This window comes from Arctopsyche grandis, chromosome 10 (genome assembly GCF_051622035.1).
Source record: "Arctopsyche grandis isolate Sample6627 chromosome 10, ASM5162203v2, whole genome shotgun sequence".
In the NCBI taxonomy this organism is placed as follows: Eukaryota; Metazoa; Arthropoda; class Insecta; order Trichoptera; family Hydropsychidae; genus Arctopsyche; species Arctopsyche grandis.
The window spans coordinates 11,353,790-11,369,711 of NC_135364.1; the positions used below are offsets into that span (position 1 = coordinate 11,353,790).

The 15,922-nt window shown below is 31.6% G+C and overlaps 1 protein-coding gene across 3 annotated transcripts in view; it reads left to right on the top strand.

The window, feature by feature from the left end:
- Positions 1 to 15,922, top strand: part of sdt (MAGUK p55 family member stardust) — a 93,832-nt gene that overhangs the window by 49,943 nt on the left and 27,967 nt on the right. For 2 of the 3 annotated variants that reach the window (XM_077439831.1, XM_077439832.1), the window contains 3 exons: positions 8,140 to 8,285; positions 10,433 to 11,274; positions 14,058 to 14,285. In XM_077439831.1, coding sequence (XP_077295957.1) covers positions 8,140 to 8,285; positions 10,433 to 11,274; positions 14,058 to 14,285 — 1,216 coding nt within the window. The remainder of the gene's footprint in view (positions 1 to 8,139; positions 8,286 to 10,432; positions 11,275 to 14,057; positions 14,286 to 15,922) is intronic. The other variant, XM_077439833.1, reaches the window with a different exon arrangement.

Genomic DNA, 15,922 nt, shown 5'->3' on the forward strand with positions numbered 1-15,922 from the left:
AACTCAGTATCGCATACCTCGTGGACCCATTGTGTACATTTTTCATCGTGTATCTACCTGTTCTGTTTCGTAGTACGTTTATAAATAAATGCACTGTGCATACAATGTGCAGGGGGTGCAATAAGTCTGTGACAAAATCTCATTTATTATACATGTGTGTTGAGTTTTGAATCAAGCCGAGTGTGATGTTTACTGTTTTGTGTACGCGGAAGTTTTTAATTATGGTTAACTTAATTGCAGTCGAGTGCAGTCAGTGCGGTTCTAGATTGAATCCGTTGGTGCAGTTGTAGACGTGTTATACTAACGTCTCGTCGATTCGAAGACTCTGGTATTCGAAATCGTGGAAAAACGTCCAGCGTAGTTCGCGTGAAGTGCAATTAAATAATATATAAGTGATGTGCAATTAGCGCCAGGTAGACAAAAGGTGTCTTCTTGTCGGAAACGACATCCGAGATCATGGTGAAAAAAAGCGGAGATAATTCCGTTCGAGATTGCTCTTGTGTCCGTCTTTTGTCTCTCGGCTGAATAGTGCAGCCTAGTGTACTTCGCCACAGATGAGGAACGAAGGTCTGAAAATGCGTTTGCTGAAGCAGTATTGGTGAGTTGGCTGTACATACATATGTGTACTGTATACGGAATTGTAGTTATTGTTTTTATTATGTTTGATTTATTTATGTACATGATTAAATTTGAATTGTGTGTTCCTGATACAGTTTCGAACAAGCAAAAATTATACAAACGTAATACACATAAAGATAATATAAAAATTAAATATATGTATGAACATAGAGACTTATTGGAACAAACTCGTAAAATTATACACTGCGAGTATCTACATATGTTAAAAATTTTTACTTGTTCATATAAATATTTGGGTATTATTGCAATGTGCTAGAAATTATAATTGTGTTATTTTAAATTTCTATGTTCTAATAATTGTTTTCTTTTAAATTTCTGATTTAAAATCTTTTTGAAATTTGCATTTCTTAAAGAATTTTTCTTATATTTTGGTGTATTTATTTATGAAGCACTGCTTTATAAAATATGTACATATATTTATACTATCTATTTTGCAATATCTTTATTTTCTCGCAAAGTATTGAATTTTTAGTTTTCACTATTTTTCAGTCCCTAATTCTATTGGATATGTAGGTACAGGGCCGTCGAGAGGGGGAGGGGGAGGGGGAACCCGGGTAAAGTTCCAGTTCCAGTTACCTTTCCTATTCAATTATTTTAATAAATGACAACCAACATATAGGTATTTTTCTAATAGTTTTGATAGATTTTTCGTATATTGAAAATATATCTATAAGATATTTTTTGAAATTTGTTATAATATGGCTCGGTATTATTTTTCCAGGGCTCGGGATTCCTCTCGACAGCCCTGTGTAGGTAGTAAAGACTTTGCTATTCCATTCGATTATTCTAATCGGATTGGAGTTATAACTGTTTCATTTTGTAGAACCGTTTGTATTATGATTAACATAAAGAACCTTCAGGTCTTTCTGGATCGTTTTATTAAAGTATTTCTCGATAATATTTTGGTAATAAACTTTTTTTCATTCATTCTTATAATATGCTCCAACCAGCTTGATTGATATATCTCAATGGAGAAGTTTTCAAAATGTTTTTTCAAAAAGTTTTCAAAAATGGAGAACGATTCGACATCACAGTGTTTTGCATCTCAAAAACATAAAATTGAAAGTAGAAGTGTTCTTTATTTTGTACATTTGATGAATTGACTTAATCGAAAGTTAATTAATGACCGGAAACTAATGAAATTCGTAGTATAATTGAATCGTATTTATGGGCTTTTTGTATATTTTTTAACGTATTATCATAAAAAATTTTGTTTGTTTTATTCATGTATGCACTATTATTTTCATGGAAAACGGATATTAATATTTTTATCATTTAAAATGATCATATATATTATATTATATATGCATGCATGTTTTTATTTATTTTGGCGTTTGCAAAATAATTTAAGACCGTTCTGCAGCATCCATTATTATCATTAATTGTATTAAAATTTTGCAAAAAATATAAACGGAGATGTCAATTTAAGATCTGTAATCTATACTTACAAACGATTTCCATAGTTATTATTGTTTTTGCGATTACATTCGACACATCCATGCTTCGAATTCAAGGTTCTTCGGGTATATATATGAAGTTATATTATTGACAGTGTCGCCAACTTGTAGAAGTACATACCTACATACATACATATATGTATGTACATACACAATATTGTAAAATTGTATATACTATTTTTTAAAATTGAACTATAATTTTTCTTCATAAATACTCGATTTCAGTATAATTTCGTTGACAATAAATACCTGTTAGCTCGTTTCCAAACAATGCAAAGGCAACAAACACGTGTTTATTGATGCATATGAAATGTGATACCTCTTTCATCATTGCGTTACCGAGAAGACTCGATCGTATAATTCAACAGCATTTCGAATCGAATTTTACAAGGCTGGAGACGATAGGGTTTTCAATTTCGCTCCGGATGTTTCATATTTAAATCGAATAATATTTTATGTTAGTGGGATATTTTCGGTCCATTCGTCTTCATCGCGCTCGTCATTTTATCGGCAGGCATGTATTTATGTCGTATATATATATATATGTATGTACATAGGTATAACATAATAAATATAAATTTCGGCGACGAAGTGTTAAGTTGCAGAACAATAATGCAGAAACTTTTAACGCTTCGAGCCACAAGAGTTTTCACTTTGCCAAAAGCATACTTTGACAATAATGAATTATCGCTGTTGAGTTTGAGTACCTCCTGCTGAGTTCATTAGAACTACAAATTAAATTGTTGCTTAAAACGTTCTATCTACTTTAATTCGTTTCATTTGATGACGTACATACAAATTGATGATATGCTTTGTTTTATAAATTTCAAGAAAATTATGATTTTATTTTTACAGCACGTTCGCTTAATCATTAATAAATACATAAGTCCATAAACGCCCACCTTTGGACGTTGCCCTCACAACCTTCTTCATTCCTTTATGTCTTGTGCAAATTGCATCGACATGACTCAGAGTATGGTTTTGGTATCCATCGATCCATCTCGAGTGTTGCCTCTTCTCCAGCCACTAGCGCTCTCTGAAGCACTCACTCGAGAGCATTTCAGATAGAGTCTAAAGATTATGTAAATTTTCTACTAATTTAATATAATAGTGGTATTTTCTCTTACAATCTACTGTTTAGATTTTAAGTATCTGCCTTTATTCAGCCGATACTATATATATACATATTTTCATGTATAGTTTTTAGAATTGAATGGCAATCTAAAATTCTTAGAAATGCTATGTATTTTTTTTACAAACCTCCTTTACGTTTCATTTTTCACATTCAATCTTACGGGTGTGTTTCAAGACGAAGCAATGCTTGCATTTTACTGAACATCAAATGATTGTAATTTTCATAATGGATCTAATCCACATCAGTAACATATATCATACTTTGAAAATTGCAACTAAAAATAAATTGGCATATGCATACGTCAACAACTATTAGTAAATAAACGACTAGTAATTTTAATAAATAGTCAGTATTTTATATTATAAAGGTCAGTTTATTTTGAAAAATCGTAATTTAACAACCTAACACGTGAGCGATTTTTTAATTTCAAGGAATTGACATTTTAATTAATAAAGTGAAAGTATTTGAACTGATAAATTAATTGACAATATTAGTAAATAGATACTTGCCTACTTATATTAATAACTGATCAAAGTTTTTGTTGCCTTAAATTATAATACTAGTTTTTTCTTACATGTGAATATTAAAGTGTAGGTATATAATGATAAGTTATCATCGTCTCCAATATTTTTCGATTCTTAAACATGTTTATTACGAAAGCAATTGAAATTTATATCGGTGACCAGACCGCGCAAAATGGCAAAATTTCAAAACCGATCGGAACAATGTAGGAATATTGCCTGACCGATTAGAAAAAGTAAAACTAAGAATAACCTTGTAAAAAGCAACATATATAGAATGTATATTTAATATTCAATATTCATCTATTGTGAAAGTGATCTATTAAACATCACGTGTACGATTGGTATCCAATGTCATCGCGAAATGTCACTTATGAAGTTTTCTCGTGTCCCCGTCGATAATTGTCGCCATTGTATGTTCGATAGCCGCAATTTCCATTCGAAACGAAAAATCATTATGGACGGTAGTGATTATGTATAATACATATGTATGTACAATGCACGTTGAGTATCATCACGCTTCGCGATTGATAATTGAGATGCTCTGATAACTTTATGAAAAGTGCAATAATAATAAATCCGACCTTGAAGATCGATTCGCGGGCACAGAAAGTAGAGTTGCTGTCGGCTAGAAAGTAACATTAATCAACTTAATTATTTTGAGTGTTTTGACATGACAATATCTATGGACAAACGGGATTAATTTGTTCGCCTAGTATGTTTGATTTTAATATGAGTTGATTGCATCTTAATTATTTCAACAGTTTAATTAGTTTTTTTGATGGTATGACGAAATATCGTTTCATATGATAACCACCATTTGTATATACATACATATTTCATGTGTAATTTTTGATTTTCGCGGTATAAAAAAATTATAATTATTCACATTACTGCTGAGTATTCATACAAAAATATTGGAATTATACATATCAATCATTAAAGTGATTGTTTGGCTCTGACTCCATATACTGTTTTGATTTCGAATTAACTGCTTTTTTTACAAGGTTTTTAATAGTTTCACTTCGTTAATTAGTCTAACAAACACACTTCCTACATTCTTCCGATCGCTTTGAAACTTTGCCATTTTGCGAGGTTTGGTCACCGATAGCGATTTCAATTGGGTCCGCTAAGTCGATGGTGAAATATAATCGTCATAATTAAATATACATACATATGTACGTACAATCCAGTCAACGTTAAAATTTACTGGATTTAATTGGTGCAATAAATGAATAGCCATATTCTTTTATTCTTTTTTTCTGAATACGTACATATATGAATTTGAACATACGTGAGCTACATATGTACATATATATTCAAATATAGCTTTTTTATATTTGAAAGTGGCGGAAGTTTCAATTAAAAATTTCAGTTCAAAAAACACTATTTCTGTTTAACTTCATTCACAAATCGTTATCACTTCTTTCAATTCGATATGTTCGCTAGCCTGTAATACATTTATTCTGAATCTCAGAAAAGCAGAATAAATGTATCACAGGTTAGCAGTATTTTTAAATATTGTTAAACGCAGAACATTCTATTAATGTTTTGCGAGGCTAATTCTCAAAATTAAGAAAAGTGGACTTGTGCCACTTTCAAATATAACGGCTCATATTTTAGTTCACTTTTCATTTTGCCTAACTTTTGAACAATTACTCAATATATGAAGTGTTTTTTCAAGTGAATATGTAAAAGGCTATTTTACGAAGCTTTTCCTATGCTTTCTGAAATATATATACATATATGGGAATGAAAGGTATTATAATTGTTTTCATTATTTCGTGATATCAATCACATACGTATAAAACTATCCTGACGATAGAAATTTAGATAAAATTTGAAAATTTTGACAGGAGACTGATCTAATATACACTTATTATAATATGGAAATCAAAAATATTGAAAACCATCTGAAAAATTCGTCAAAATTCATCATGGACTGGACCTCCTAAAATATTGGGAGTTCGTTTTTTGATTATTTTATTAATACGTATACATACATTTTTATAATAAGATAAATAAATAATTGACAAACCGAATTAACACTGATTCCGACACTGTTTGTAGAAAGATAATAAAATCTAATTTTTATTAACATATAAAAATGTTACGATAAATTCTATGAAGTTTTCATATAAATATAAATCGATTTTATTTATAGAACCAGTTTATCTGTGCGTTATCTCCTATTATATACCTTCTGTTTATTTTGAAAATGCGAATACATATAATTAAGTTTATCGGAGTCTATATACTCACTCAATTAATTTTATAAATAAATACTGTAATCTTTTCAGTACTTATGCACATACGTACATACAATATAGTACAGCAGACGAGCGATAAACTCACGATTGTATTTATAAAGAACAAGTTAAAATTCCTTTATATTACCTACCACGTTGAATGCAACAGGCGAGTTCTATCCGTTTTTTCACGGTGTGTGATACATCTCGACTGGAGCCTCCTTTAAAGCCTGATCGTGGATGAAATGAGGTTTAATCTATGATTTATAGTGCTTCGAGGTATTTACTCGATCGCATACCTCGACCCAACCCATTGTGGGTTTGTTCCTCGCATCCAGAACATCCAGTCTTATGCTTGGTCTTAGGGACATTATGATCGTAATAACTCGGTTTGTAAATTGCCTTACTTTACTAACCCGCACGTGTACGAAGTCTTGAATTTCAGCTGAAATATTACATTCTATGGATGTGGGTGTGCGTGTGCGTGTTTAATAATATATACCCTCGTGTTTATTCGCATTCAACCTTTTCCCTGTTGATAAAATCTTTCGAGTTTTGAGTTTGCGACGGAAGTGGGGCTAAACGACGTTAATGACTACGTTTTTTCTTTGTTGTAAATTTTCATTTATTTGATTTAGATACAAAAAATAAACCATATTATCTTTTCGAATGTTTGTCTTACTAAATATAATACGTCTGTGTAAACGTGGAATGTACAAAATCTGAAATATTCGTTTTCCTCCGATGCGTTATTAGGATCACCTTGGAATGCCTATGTATTTAGTTGGCGATAAGCCTAAAATTTACCTGAGAAAAACCTGTTGTATACTGCTGCCGAATCCTTTTATTATTTACGGCAGGTAAAAATGACTGGCACCTGCCCAAACTTTTCTAAATTATGTCATTTTTAGTTATGAAAGTTTATGGAAGCTGGCCGCCATTTATTATGAAAACTTCTTCTTGGTTTTTATCTGCGATAACTATTTCGTTGTGATTTTTTTAATGTAATTAAAAATATATAAAATGACAACTTAATTGTATTAAACTTGAAATGCGTGGGAGTTGTCATTGGTAATTGGAGTAATGTAACATGAACTATGACACTGAAAGATTCATCTTGTCTCAGATTCTTGATGACTTCAGTGCGTTAATAATGGCTTGTTATTCATCTTAAATGCACAACGTTATCCCTCTTATTACTATTATTTATTTACTAGATGGCATATGATATAATTTTTAACTATAAATATTTTATCTGTCATTGACTATACATATTTATATACAAATCATCGTTTCCCACTATTTAGCATATACAAATATTCCATTCAAATAAGAACACTTGTAAATTTCAATACCTAAATAATATATATACATATATGTAATTTTTCAACTGTTTATATTAAATTTGTTTATTACGCAAATTAACTTAAACCGTAGTCAATTTTCGGAAGGGGTCGGGATCTAGGGTCAAAGTGTATTAATATTATACAAAAAACTTTCACGTACTTACGTAACGCCGGGCAATTCGACTAGTATTTGATAAAAAAAACATGATTAAATTGACATGTTATGAAAAAATTGACATTTTGTGTCATGTTAACACGATAAAAAAACATGAGTATGGATTAAATTTTGATTTTTAAGAAAGAAAATACATACATTATATTATATTCATAGTATTTAACTCAAATACATTGTGTGTATGTAGAACGGAATGTAGTTTTGCAAATCGTATACGAGTTGTATTTTCTTTAAGTTTATTATTCATTCTACTTTGGGTTAAGCCACATAATCAATCATCTTCGATTGTAAAATTAAACTTCTTAAATTTAATAATATTAAGCAACTGTTAAACAATATAAAAAAGAAATTGAAAATAAAATAAAAAATACGAGTTTCTTATGGTATATAGGAAATTAATGTAAAATATAATTTGTATACAAATTCAAATATTTTAAAATACATAAATGTATAAAGAACACGTTTATAATGTAAGTAGGGATATAAATTTACATAGGGATATACAATATAAGTGTAGAAATTTTATGGATGTTATTTTAATATATTATTACGACTTCTACATGTTGATTAATGGAAGTGTTGATGTGATTTTGACAGACTTTTCATCTGTGTTACAGGCCTCGGAGGAGGTCAGGCTCCAGCATCGTAGTGGTCGGAGGAGATGAGCATCTGAAGGCGCGTTTGCCTGAAGAAGATTTTCCAACGTCCACACGCCCTGCAGACATCGACATGGTCGCGATGCTGTCGCTCACCGGTGATCCTGGTATTTATCCCATTTCCTCAAATCTTTGTAAATGTTTGCACGCGTCGAGTACAGAACGAGTTTTCAGCGTTGCCTACTTCTCGATATTTTTATCTGGTGTGTAGTATGTAGTTCTATTCGCTGTTAGTTGACCTCACTGTGACACTGAAAACTCACTCTATAAAAATAAACTTCCCGTAATAATGACGTCGCCATAGGAAGAAGAAACACGAAAATGAGAATTAACTTTGTTCTTGCTGTAATGTCAGGAGATACGCTCAATCACACTTGTATCCGTTTTTCGTTCACATTACGCGTGATTGTATGTTGCTCACAATGACTAGAACTAAATTGACTTTTTGTTTCTTTTTTTCCTTTTATTTGTTTGTAGTTTGATGAATTGAATGCATATAAAAATCATTATTGTTATTTTAACATGTAGGTACATATATGTGTGTATATGTACATACATACATGTTGAGTATATATTATACATCTGATTCTCATAATACCTGCAAATTATAATGATTTCATTTCCGAAATGAAGCATTTTTCTTAATCTAACTTTAGTCATTTTTTTATATTTACAAATCTACATAGTTTAATTGACAATTTTATTACCTTTGTATGTAGGTACATATATAGTTATATGGCACAGTTTATTTTTTTGTGCAATGTTTAAAACATGTAGCATATAATTCCGCCTTTTCTGTGAATTCGATTGTTATTTTATCTATATAGTACATACATACATATAGTGAAGGCTACTTATTTCGTAGTTCTAAAGATTAAATTTTATCCACACCTTATTCTTTATCGTTTTATGGTTGCGTAATCAGTATTTAAAAAGTTAATTTGGTGATTCCATACTAATATCGATAGTTATGGTCAAATATTTGTTTGAACGGTGGTACTGTATCAGTATTTATTTTTTTGCGATGATTGAAATGTTTAATCTTTAAAATGAAAAAAATATTTACAGCACAACTTCTAGTTCTGAAATGTAATAATTAGACTGTGGATTTGGTAGAAAACATCGTATTTATTTTAGTATATGTACATACTATGTATGTATTAAAATAATACTATGGCAAATTCGTTTGCACAAATACCAGAAAAATCGTGACGAAATCCAATCCAGTTGTCGGTTTTTGAAAGAAAACGCTAGAATTTACACTTTTTTATTTATTTTTAAATGCTTTTTATTATTTTATTTTATTTATTGAAAAATCAACAGACAGGATGTACATAGGTATAAAAAAACAAATAGTAAATAAATAATATTATATATGTAACATCAGAGTCCAATAACAGATTTTTACAAAAATGAAAAAGATAAATATAAGGAAATCAAATTAAAAAGTAAATAATAAAGGCATGACAAAATATGTAGACAATTATTATTACTAAATTATGTTCACAATGCATCTTATATCTATTTTAATAGCTGCTGATCATTTTTTTTATTTTACAATTGTATTTTATTTTTGTTAGTTATCATAGTATTATATTATTCAAATGTTAATGTACAGCATAATAGGAAAAAGAGCTCAAGAACCTATGTATTTACAATTCTCAATTTAAACAATTGGCCAGCAGCTTAACTTGGTGGTTGCGTTAAGTTTACCACCGAGAGATGGCCGGATTCTTTCCCGCGGGTTTACTTTTATTGAAAAGAATTTATTTGGCGTATTTGTGTAAAGCTGCTGGTCAGACTTGGATATTTGTGACTCCAAGTCGATCGTTTCCTATCAGAGTTTGCCAATTTATCAGATTTCACTGTTGAAACGGGTTGTTTCATTGTTGAAAATTCGTTCCCAGTATGTCACCAGGGGCAGTCCGAAAATGACATCATGGAAAAATATAAAAAAAAACATTGGGTACATTTGGGTACATACACCGCCTTTTCTAAGTATAATATTAAATTTAACAAACTTCACATACATATGTACATAGAGCATCATCCAAATATTTACTACTAAAAAATTAAATAATATTATACGTCGGATCAAATTTAGAATTGTGTTTATATTTTGTAAAATCGTACCGTATCATATTTACCAGTTTCTTATGGTGACTTTCGATAAAGCATGCTTTACAATAATGTTATTTTGTTATAATATACATATGTATGTATTTATTTATAATTGTTTGTTGTGGTATTGCAGGCCCCCACCGAGAGATGGCGGTAGACGTGCCGGATTCTTTCATAGCACGCAACAAGACTCCGCCCCGGTACCCGCCGCCCCGGCCCCCTCAGGTAGGTGCGCCGGCGCCCCACGAGGGCCCCCGCGGACCCCGCGCACAGATCCCTTTCCCCATCTCCAGGCAGACCGCTTTCGACCAGACCGATTCCTCGACGGACCACAACAAACTAGCCAACGGACGCAACAAACAAACCAAACAAAACAATCACCTGGACGTGATCATCGCCGACTCGGACATGATGAAAATGAAAAACGACGCCGATTCGGCGATCATGTCCGGCCCCACCAGCGGGTCGGGCTCCAGCTCCAGCTTCAGCAGCAAAAAGAGCTCGCGAGGTAGTGGCAGCCAAGGAAACTCCAACACCACGCGCAGCATCAACTCAGAGTCGAGCAGCGGCAAAGACAAGTCGCTCTCGATCGACGATATCGTCATACCGGGCGGGAATCTGCTCTCTTACGGAGATCAGTCCGACGACAATATGGTCAAACTGTACATAAACGACGACAAATCCTCCTTTCCGAAGATTCTGTTTACGGAATCGGTGGCTTTTTCCGCGCGCAACGAGTCCGTCATGATTCCCATTATACCCAAATTCCCCAAGGGGGAAGAGTCCCCGTTGCCCGTGTACGCGCCGGTGTCGGCCAGCAACGGTGGGGGGAAGCTGGAGGGCTTTCTCTTGGAGACGGGATCGCGCTACGGGCAAAGGGAAATGGCTGTAGACGTGCCCGAAGGCTTTGTGCAAATTGTGAAATCCACGCCCAAGTATCCCGGCGCGGATAAGAAACCCGCGGTGATAGCGCAGGTAACACTCACGCGCGCTTTTTTCTGCACGACATCACTAACACGTCGATTCTATTTCCAATCTCTGTATTTCTGGGTGTGTGGTTCTTCTATGCTGACCGTCCTTTACTAACCTAACAACCAACCTATGTAGACTAACACGTATCCTAACAGTATTCGATGATACGATCAAATCTACTTTTGGAGACCTCGAAACGAAAGCTCAATTGAAAATTGATTTTATGCGTATAAACTTCCAAAGGATCCAAAAGTTGATTGACGTCATTGTCGATTTCAGTAGAATTCGTAAAAAGCGTAGTACCAATACATATGTATGTAGAATAATTTTTACGTAAATTTTTTTTTACGATGTTAACAAACTTATAAAATACGCTAATAGTAGGTAACACTAGCAACAATATAATGTTGCTTACTCTTCTTATTTTTTATGGGTTTGCTTTTATATTATACAAAAAAAGATTCATAAAGCTGTGGGTGTTGAAAATTTTTTTATATATGTATGTAGTTTATTTTGAATACAATATGATACAAGTATACCCTCAAAAAAGGTTAAATTTATCATGACTAGAAATATGTAAAGTGGCTTTAATTTTGTTTGTATTTTAAAAATACCACACATATCTATAATACATATATACATAGGTATGTCCAAGATGATTTTTCATCAAAACATTACATTAAAAGACGACTAAATTCTCAATAAAAGTTAGTTATCTTATATTGATCTCAAAGTATCATAGTTTAGTTTCAGCTTGAAAACAATTCAAAATTTGTGTGTTATCAACTATTTTGACTCATACAATTGGTATGGTATTTATCAGCGCAATAAATCAAATACCTTTGTTTGTTCGAAACAATTTACAGAATGCAACGTTTTATTAGATAGCGATCTATTTGTTAACAATTTTAAATCCCTGATTATAATGCAATAAAATTTGTGCACTGTTTACGGGCATTAGTCGTTGAATAAATTAAAAATACTTTTCTGCTAATACTGCTTTGCTGAACGAAGATTTGATTAGTTTTTGTTTCTTAAAATAAATTGAAGATCACATTTAAACAATACATTTCTATTATTATGCTAAACTGAAGAAATATGACAAACTATTGGATAATATATTTGGGGAAGGGTTTCAAGAATAATTTAGAATACATTGTATAATATGGGTATGGAAACAATTCATATTTCATATTTTGATGTCAAGCTGTCAAAGTAAGGCAAAATGTGACATGAATGATAGCTTTTCGTACGGTGCAGCCGACGAAACTTTCCCGGAAAGGTTTTCCATTAAGAGTTCCCATTCGAACCGATCGTTATCGAACTAATCATCTCCGCCGAGAAGTCGTTTGCTATTTTTATACGTACGAACGTACATATGTATGTTAATTGTCGGGGCCCACCGAGACCTGCGATTGTTGGGTCGCTATTGAATTGGCTCTACTTCCCCTACGATAATAATAAATACATAGTACAACCATGCAGTATATGTATCTGGGTTTGATCTTCAACTCTTGAAGCGGGCTGCTGCGTTATGACACCTAACGGGTCATTCATCTTTGCGCGCTTTAGTATCTCACCCAACCTGAATTTCAACATTTGTGCGTTGACTTCGAGAGGTTGTAACACATATATAACAAATTTGATATACGCATTGTAAACGAGTTCCTTTCCTTTTGCTCTGAAACAATGTGTCATATGCATTCAACTTTTATATCTATCACACTTTCCTACTGCCTACTCGACAGTATCTATTTGAATTTTAGATATTCTTGTTGTAAGTGATTTAATGTCTCATTCTATGGTATATAGCAGGGTGATTCGATATATTTAGAAAAAGTATAAATTAAAATAGAATATTATGAAAACTGTTGCCTTCATATTTTAGACTGATTCATTATGAAGACCTAATAAATAGTATACCGCATATGACAATAATATCGACTTATTACATTTTATATAGACTCTAGTTACAATATAACTTAACAATTTGGTGTTGGCGTAGTTTGATAAATAATTTAAAAACTTTCTATTACAGCAGTGTTTCCCAATTTGCGGTAAGATTTGAAGGGGTGATTATAAGTGCTCAAGCGACAAAAAAAGCAAATATGCAAGATTTTTACTTGTTGTTGATTACTTTTTATATACTTATGAACTAATGAACTCAATAATGACGTGTTACAAACTATAAAATATAATTGTAAAATTTTTCAAAAATATTAATTTTATGAATCTAAAAATATTTTTAAATTTATATACAAAAATTAAACTCTTTCTTTAACTAGTCGATATTATAATATATTGTCAAATATAAAAGTAATTACAGATGGTTTTTTTAAAAAGAAAATTTGATTAAGATGAGTTGAATTTCTTTTAATCAAATATTCAGTTTCGTTAGATAGTATCTTCGGACTTTTCCCTCTTTGTTTATGTATAGAATCAGATGTTAATATAAAAAAAACATTGTTGACTACAACAAACTAGAAACTATTTTCTGAATATTTCTATACAAATTCGGGATAAATTTTATACCGCTAATAGTGAGTTGACACGATGCGAGTAGCTTGAATGTCAAAAACGTTGAAAAACGGTTGTATCAATTGATAACATATTATGAGTAACGTCCAAGCTACTCGCATCGTATCAACCCGTTATAAAGGGTTACGAGCAAGTTGTAACACTGGGCAAGTTTGGGAAACACTGTACGTATTATAGTATTGAACAATTGGAATTTGAATGTAAGTTGTATGCGATTCCATGTTAATGTTTCGGTGTATTATATGTAGAATTCGAGTTCGACGACAAGCAATGGGACAGCGACGGGGGCGCAGACCACGGCTGCGGTTGCGGCGGGGGCGCAGGCCCCCAAGCCGGTGCCTCCGCCGCGGGATCACCTGCGTATTGAACGCGATGGGCGGCTCGTGAACCGCGCCCCAGCGCCCCTGCCTCCAGCTCGTCCTCACCATCCCACACCACCCACCAGGGACCAACTCGATAGCATCAGGAAGTATCAGGTAAGACATACACCCATCCACTCGCCCCTTCCTTGCCTTCGATGCTATCATCAGTTTGTGATGTCTTTCAATTAGGTGTAAAGTTTGACGAACGTTTAGAGCTAAGATTTTAAGTACATAGTAAGTTATGTTTGTGTAAAAAGTAATTTTAAATTAAAATTAAGTTCATTCCGTAGGTCGTTCATTAAAATTTTCAAATTTATTGCGCGCGTAAAATGATAGATGGCGTGCGTATGGAAATATGGAAATTATGGTAAGCAAAGTTTTAAACCGGTTCGGAAAATTCATTTGTGTTTTTAATTTAGCTTCAAATGTTAGAAAATATTTTAATTATTTGTAGAATAATATATCTGCAGTATTATAGATCTTTTAAATAAACATTTTATTTATGATGTTTTACTTTACATACATACATACAACATATACTAGCTGTTAGTAACTAGCTCATACATTCTTGAATCTTTTTTGCTTTCTTCAAAAAAAAAAATCTATAAATATCTATGTAGCTTAAGCTTAGGGTTAAAACAATCATTTAATTTTTTATACTTATTATACGTCTATAAGGGATAAAATGAGATCTTAAATTGTCATTTGTACTACATATAGTATAAATCAAATTTCTCAAAAAACAAAGACCACACTATTACATGTACGTATTTATACATTCATTTTATATATGTTTGTATTATAATTTTTTTTTAATAAATAACACTTATAACAAATTTTATCAAAACTTAAAGATAGATAAAGTGCGTTATAGTAGCATATAAATTGCTTTTTTTTCATATGTTATAACTTTCACAATCTCATATACATCTTAGGTCTATTCTAACAGCTACTGATATATGTATGTAATGATCATTTTATATTTACAGTTTTTTATTATTATTATTTTTGTGCTATTTAACTTTAATGTACTGTTAATTGAAAAAAAAGCTAAAAAAAACATTTACATTCTTATTGTTTTTATAAATATGCTATTATTTATAAAAACAATTACGAATCATGAAGTATAGTCTATGTACATATACAAATACTATAAATTTTCTACAATATTTAAATTTTTTAACATTGTAGAAACAGCTACTGATATACATATGTATGTAATGATCATTTTATATTTTACAGTTTTTTATTATTAGTATTTTTGTGCTATTTAACTTTAATGCTTTAATGTACTGTTAATTGAAAAAAAAGCTAAAAAAAACATTTACATTCTTATTGTTTTTATAAATATGCTATTATTTATAAAAACAATTACGAATCATGAAGTATAGTCTATGTACATATACAAATACTATAAATTTTCTACAATATTAAAATTTTTTAATTACACAACTTGAGCTGTACAAGCATCGTATTTATACATACATACATACGTATATGTCAGCTTGTTAATTCTTCCAGACTACAGTGTAACCATTGACTCATTGTTGTTTGCATGACAAATATTCATTAGCGATATTTAAAGTGTCTTATGTGAAGGCAAATAAGTATCTACGTACATATTTTATATGGCAGGTATATTTCAATAAAATATTAAACGTATGTATAATATTTTATACATACGTTTAATATGTACGTACATACATACATACAATTTACGTAGAAGGTTTTCTTGCCACTGATATCGGCTG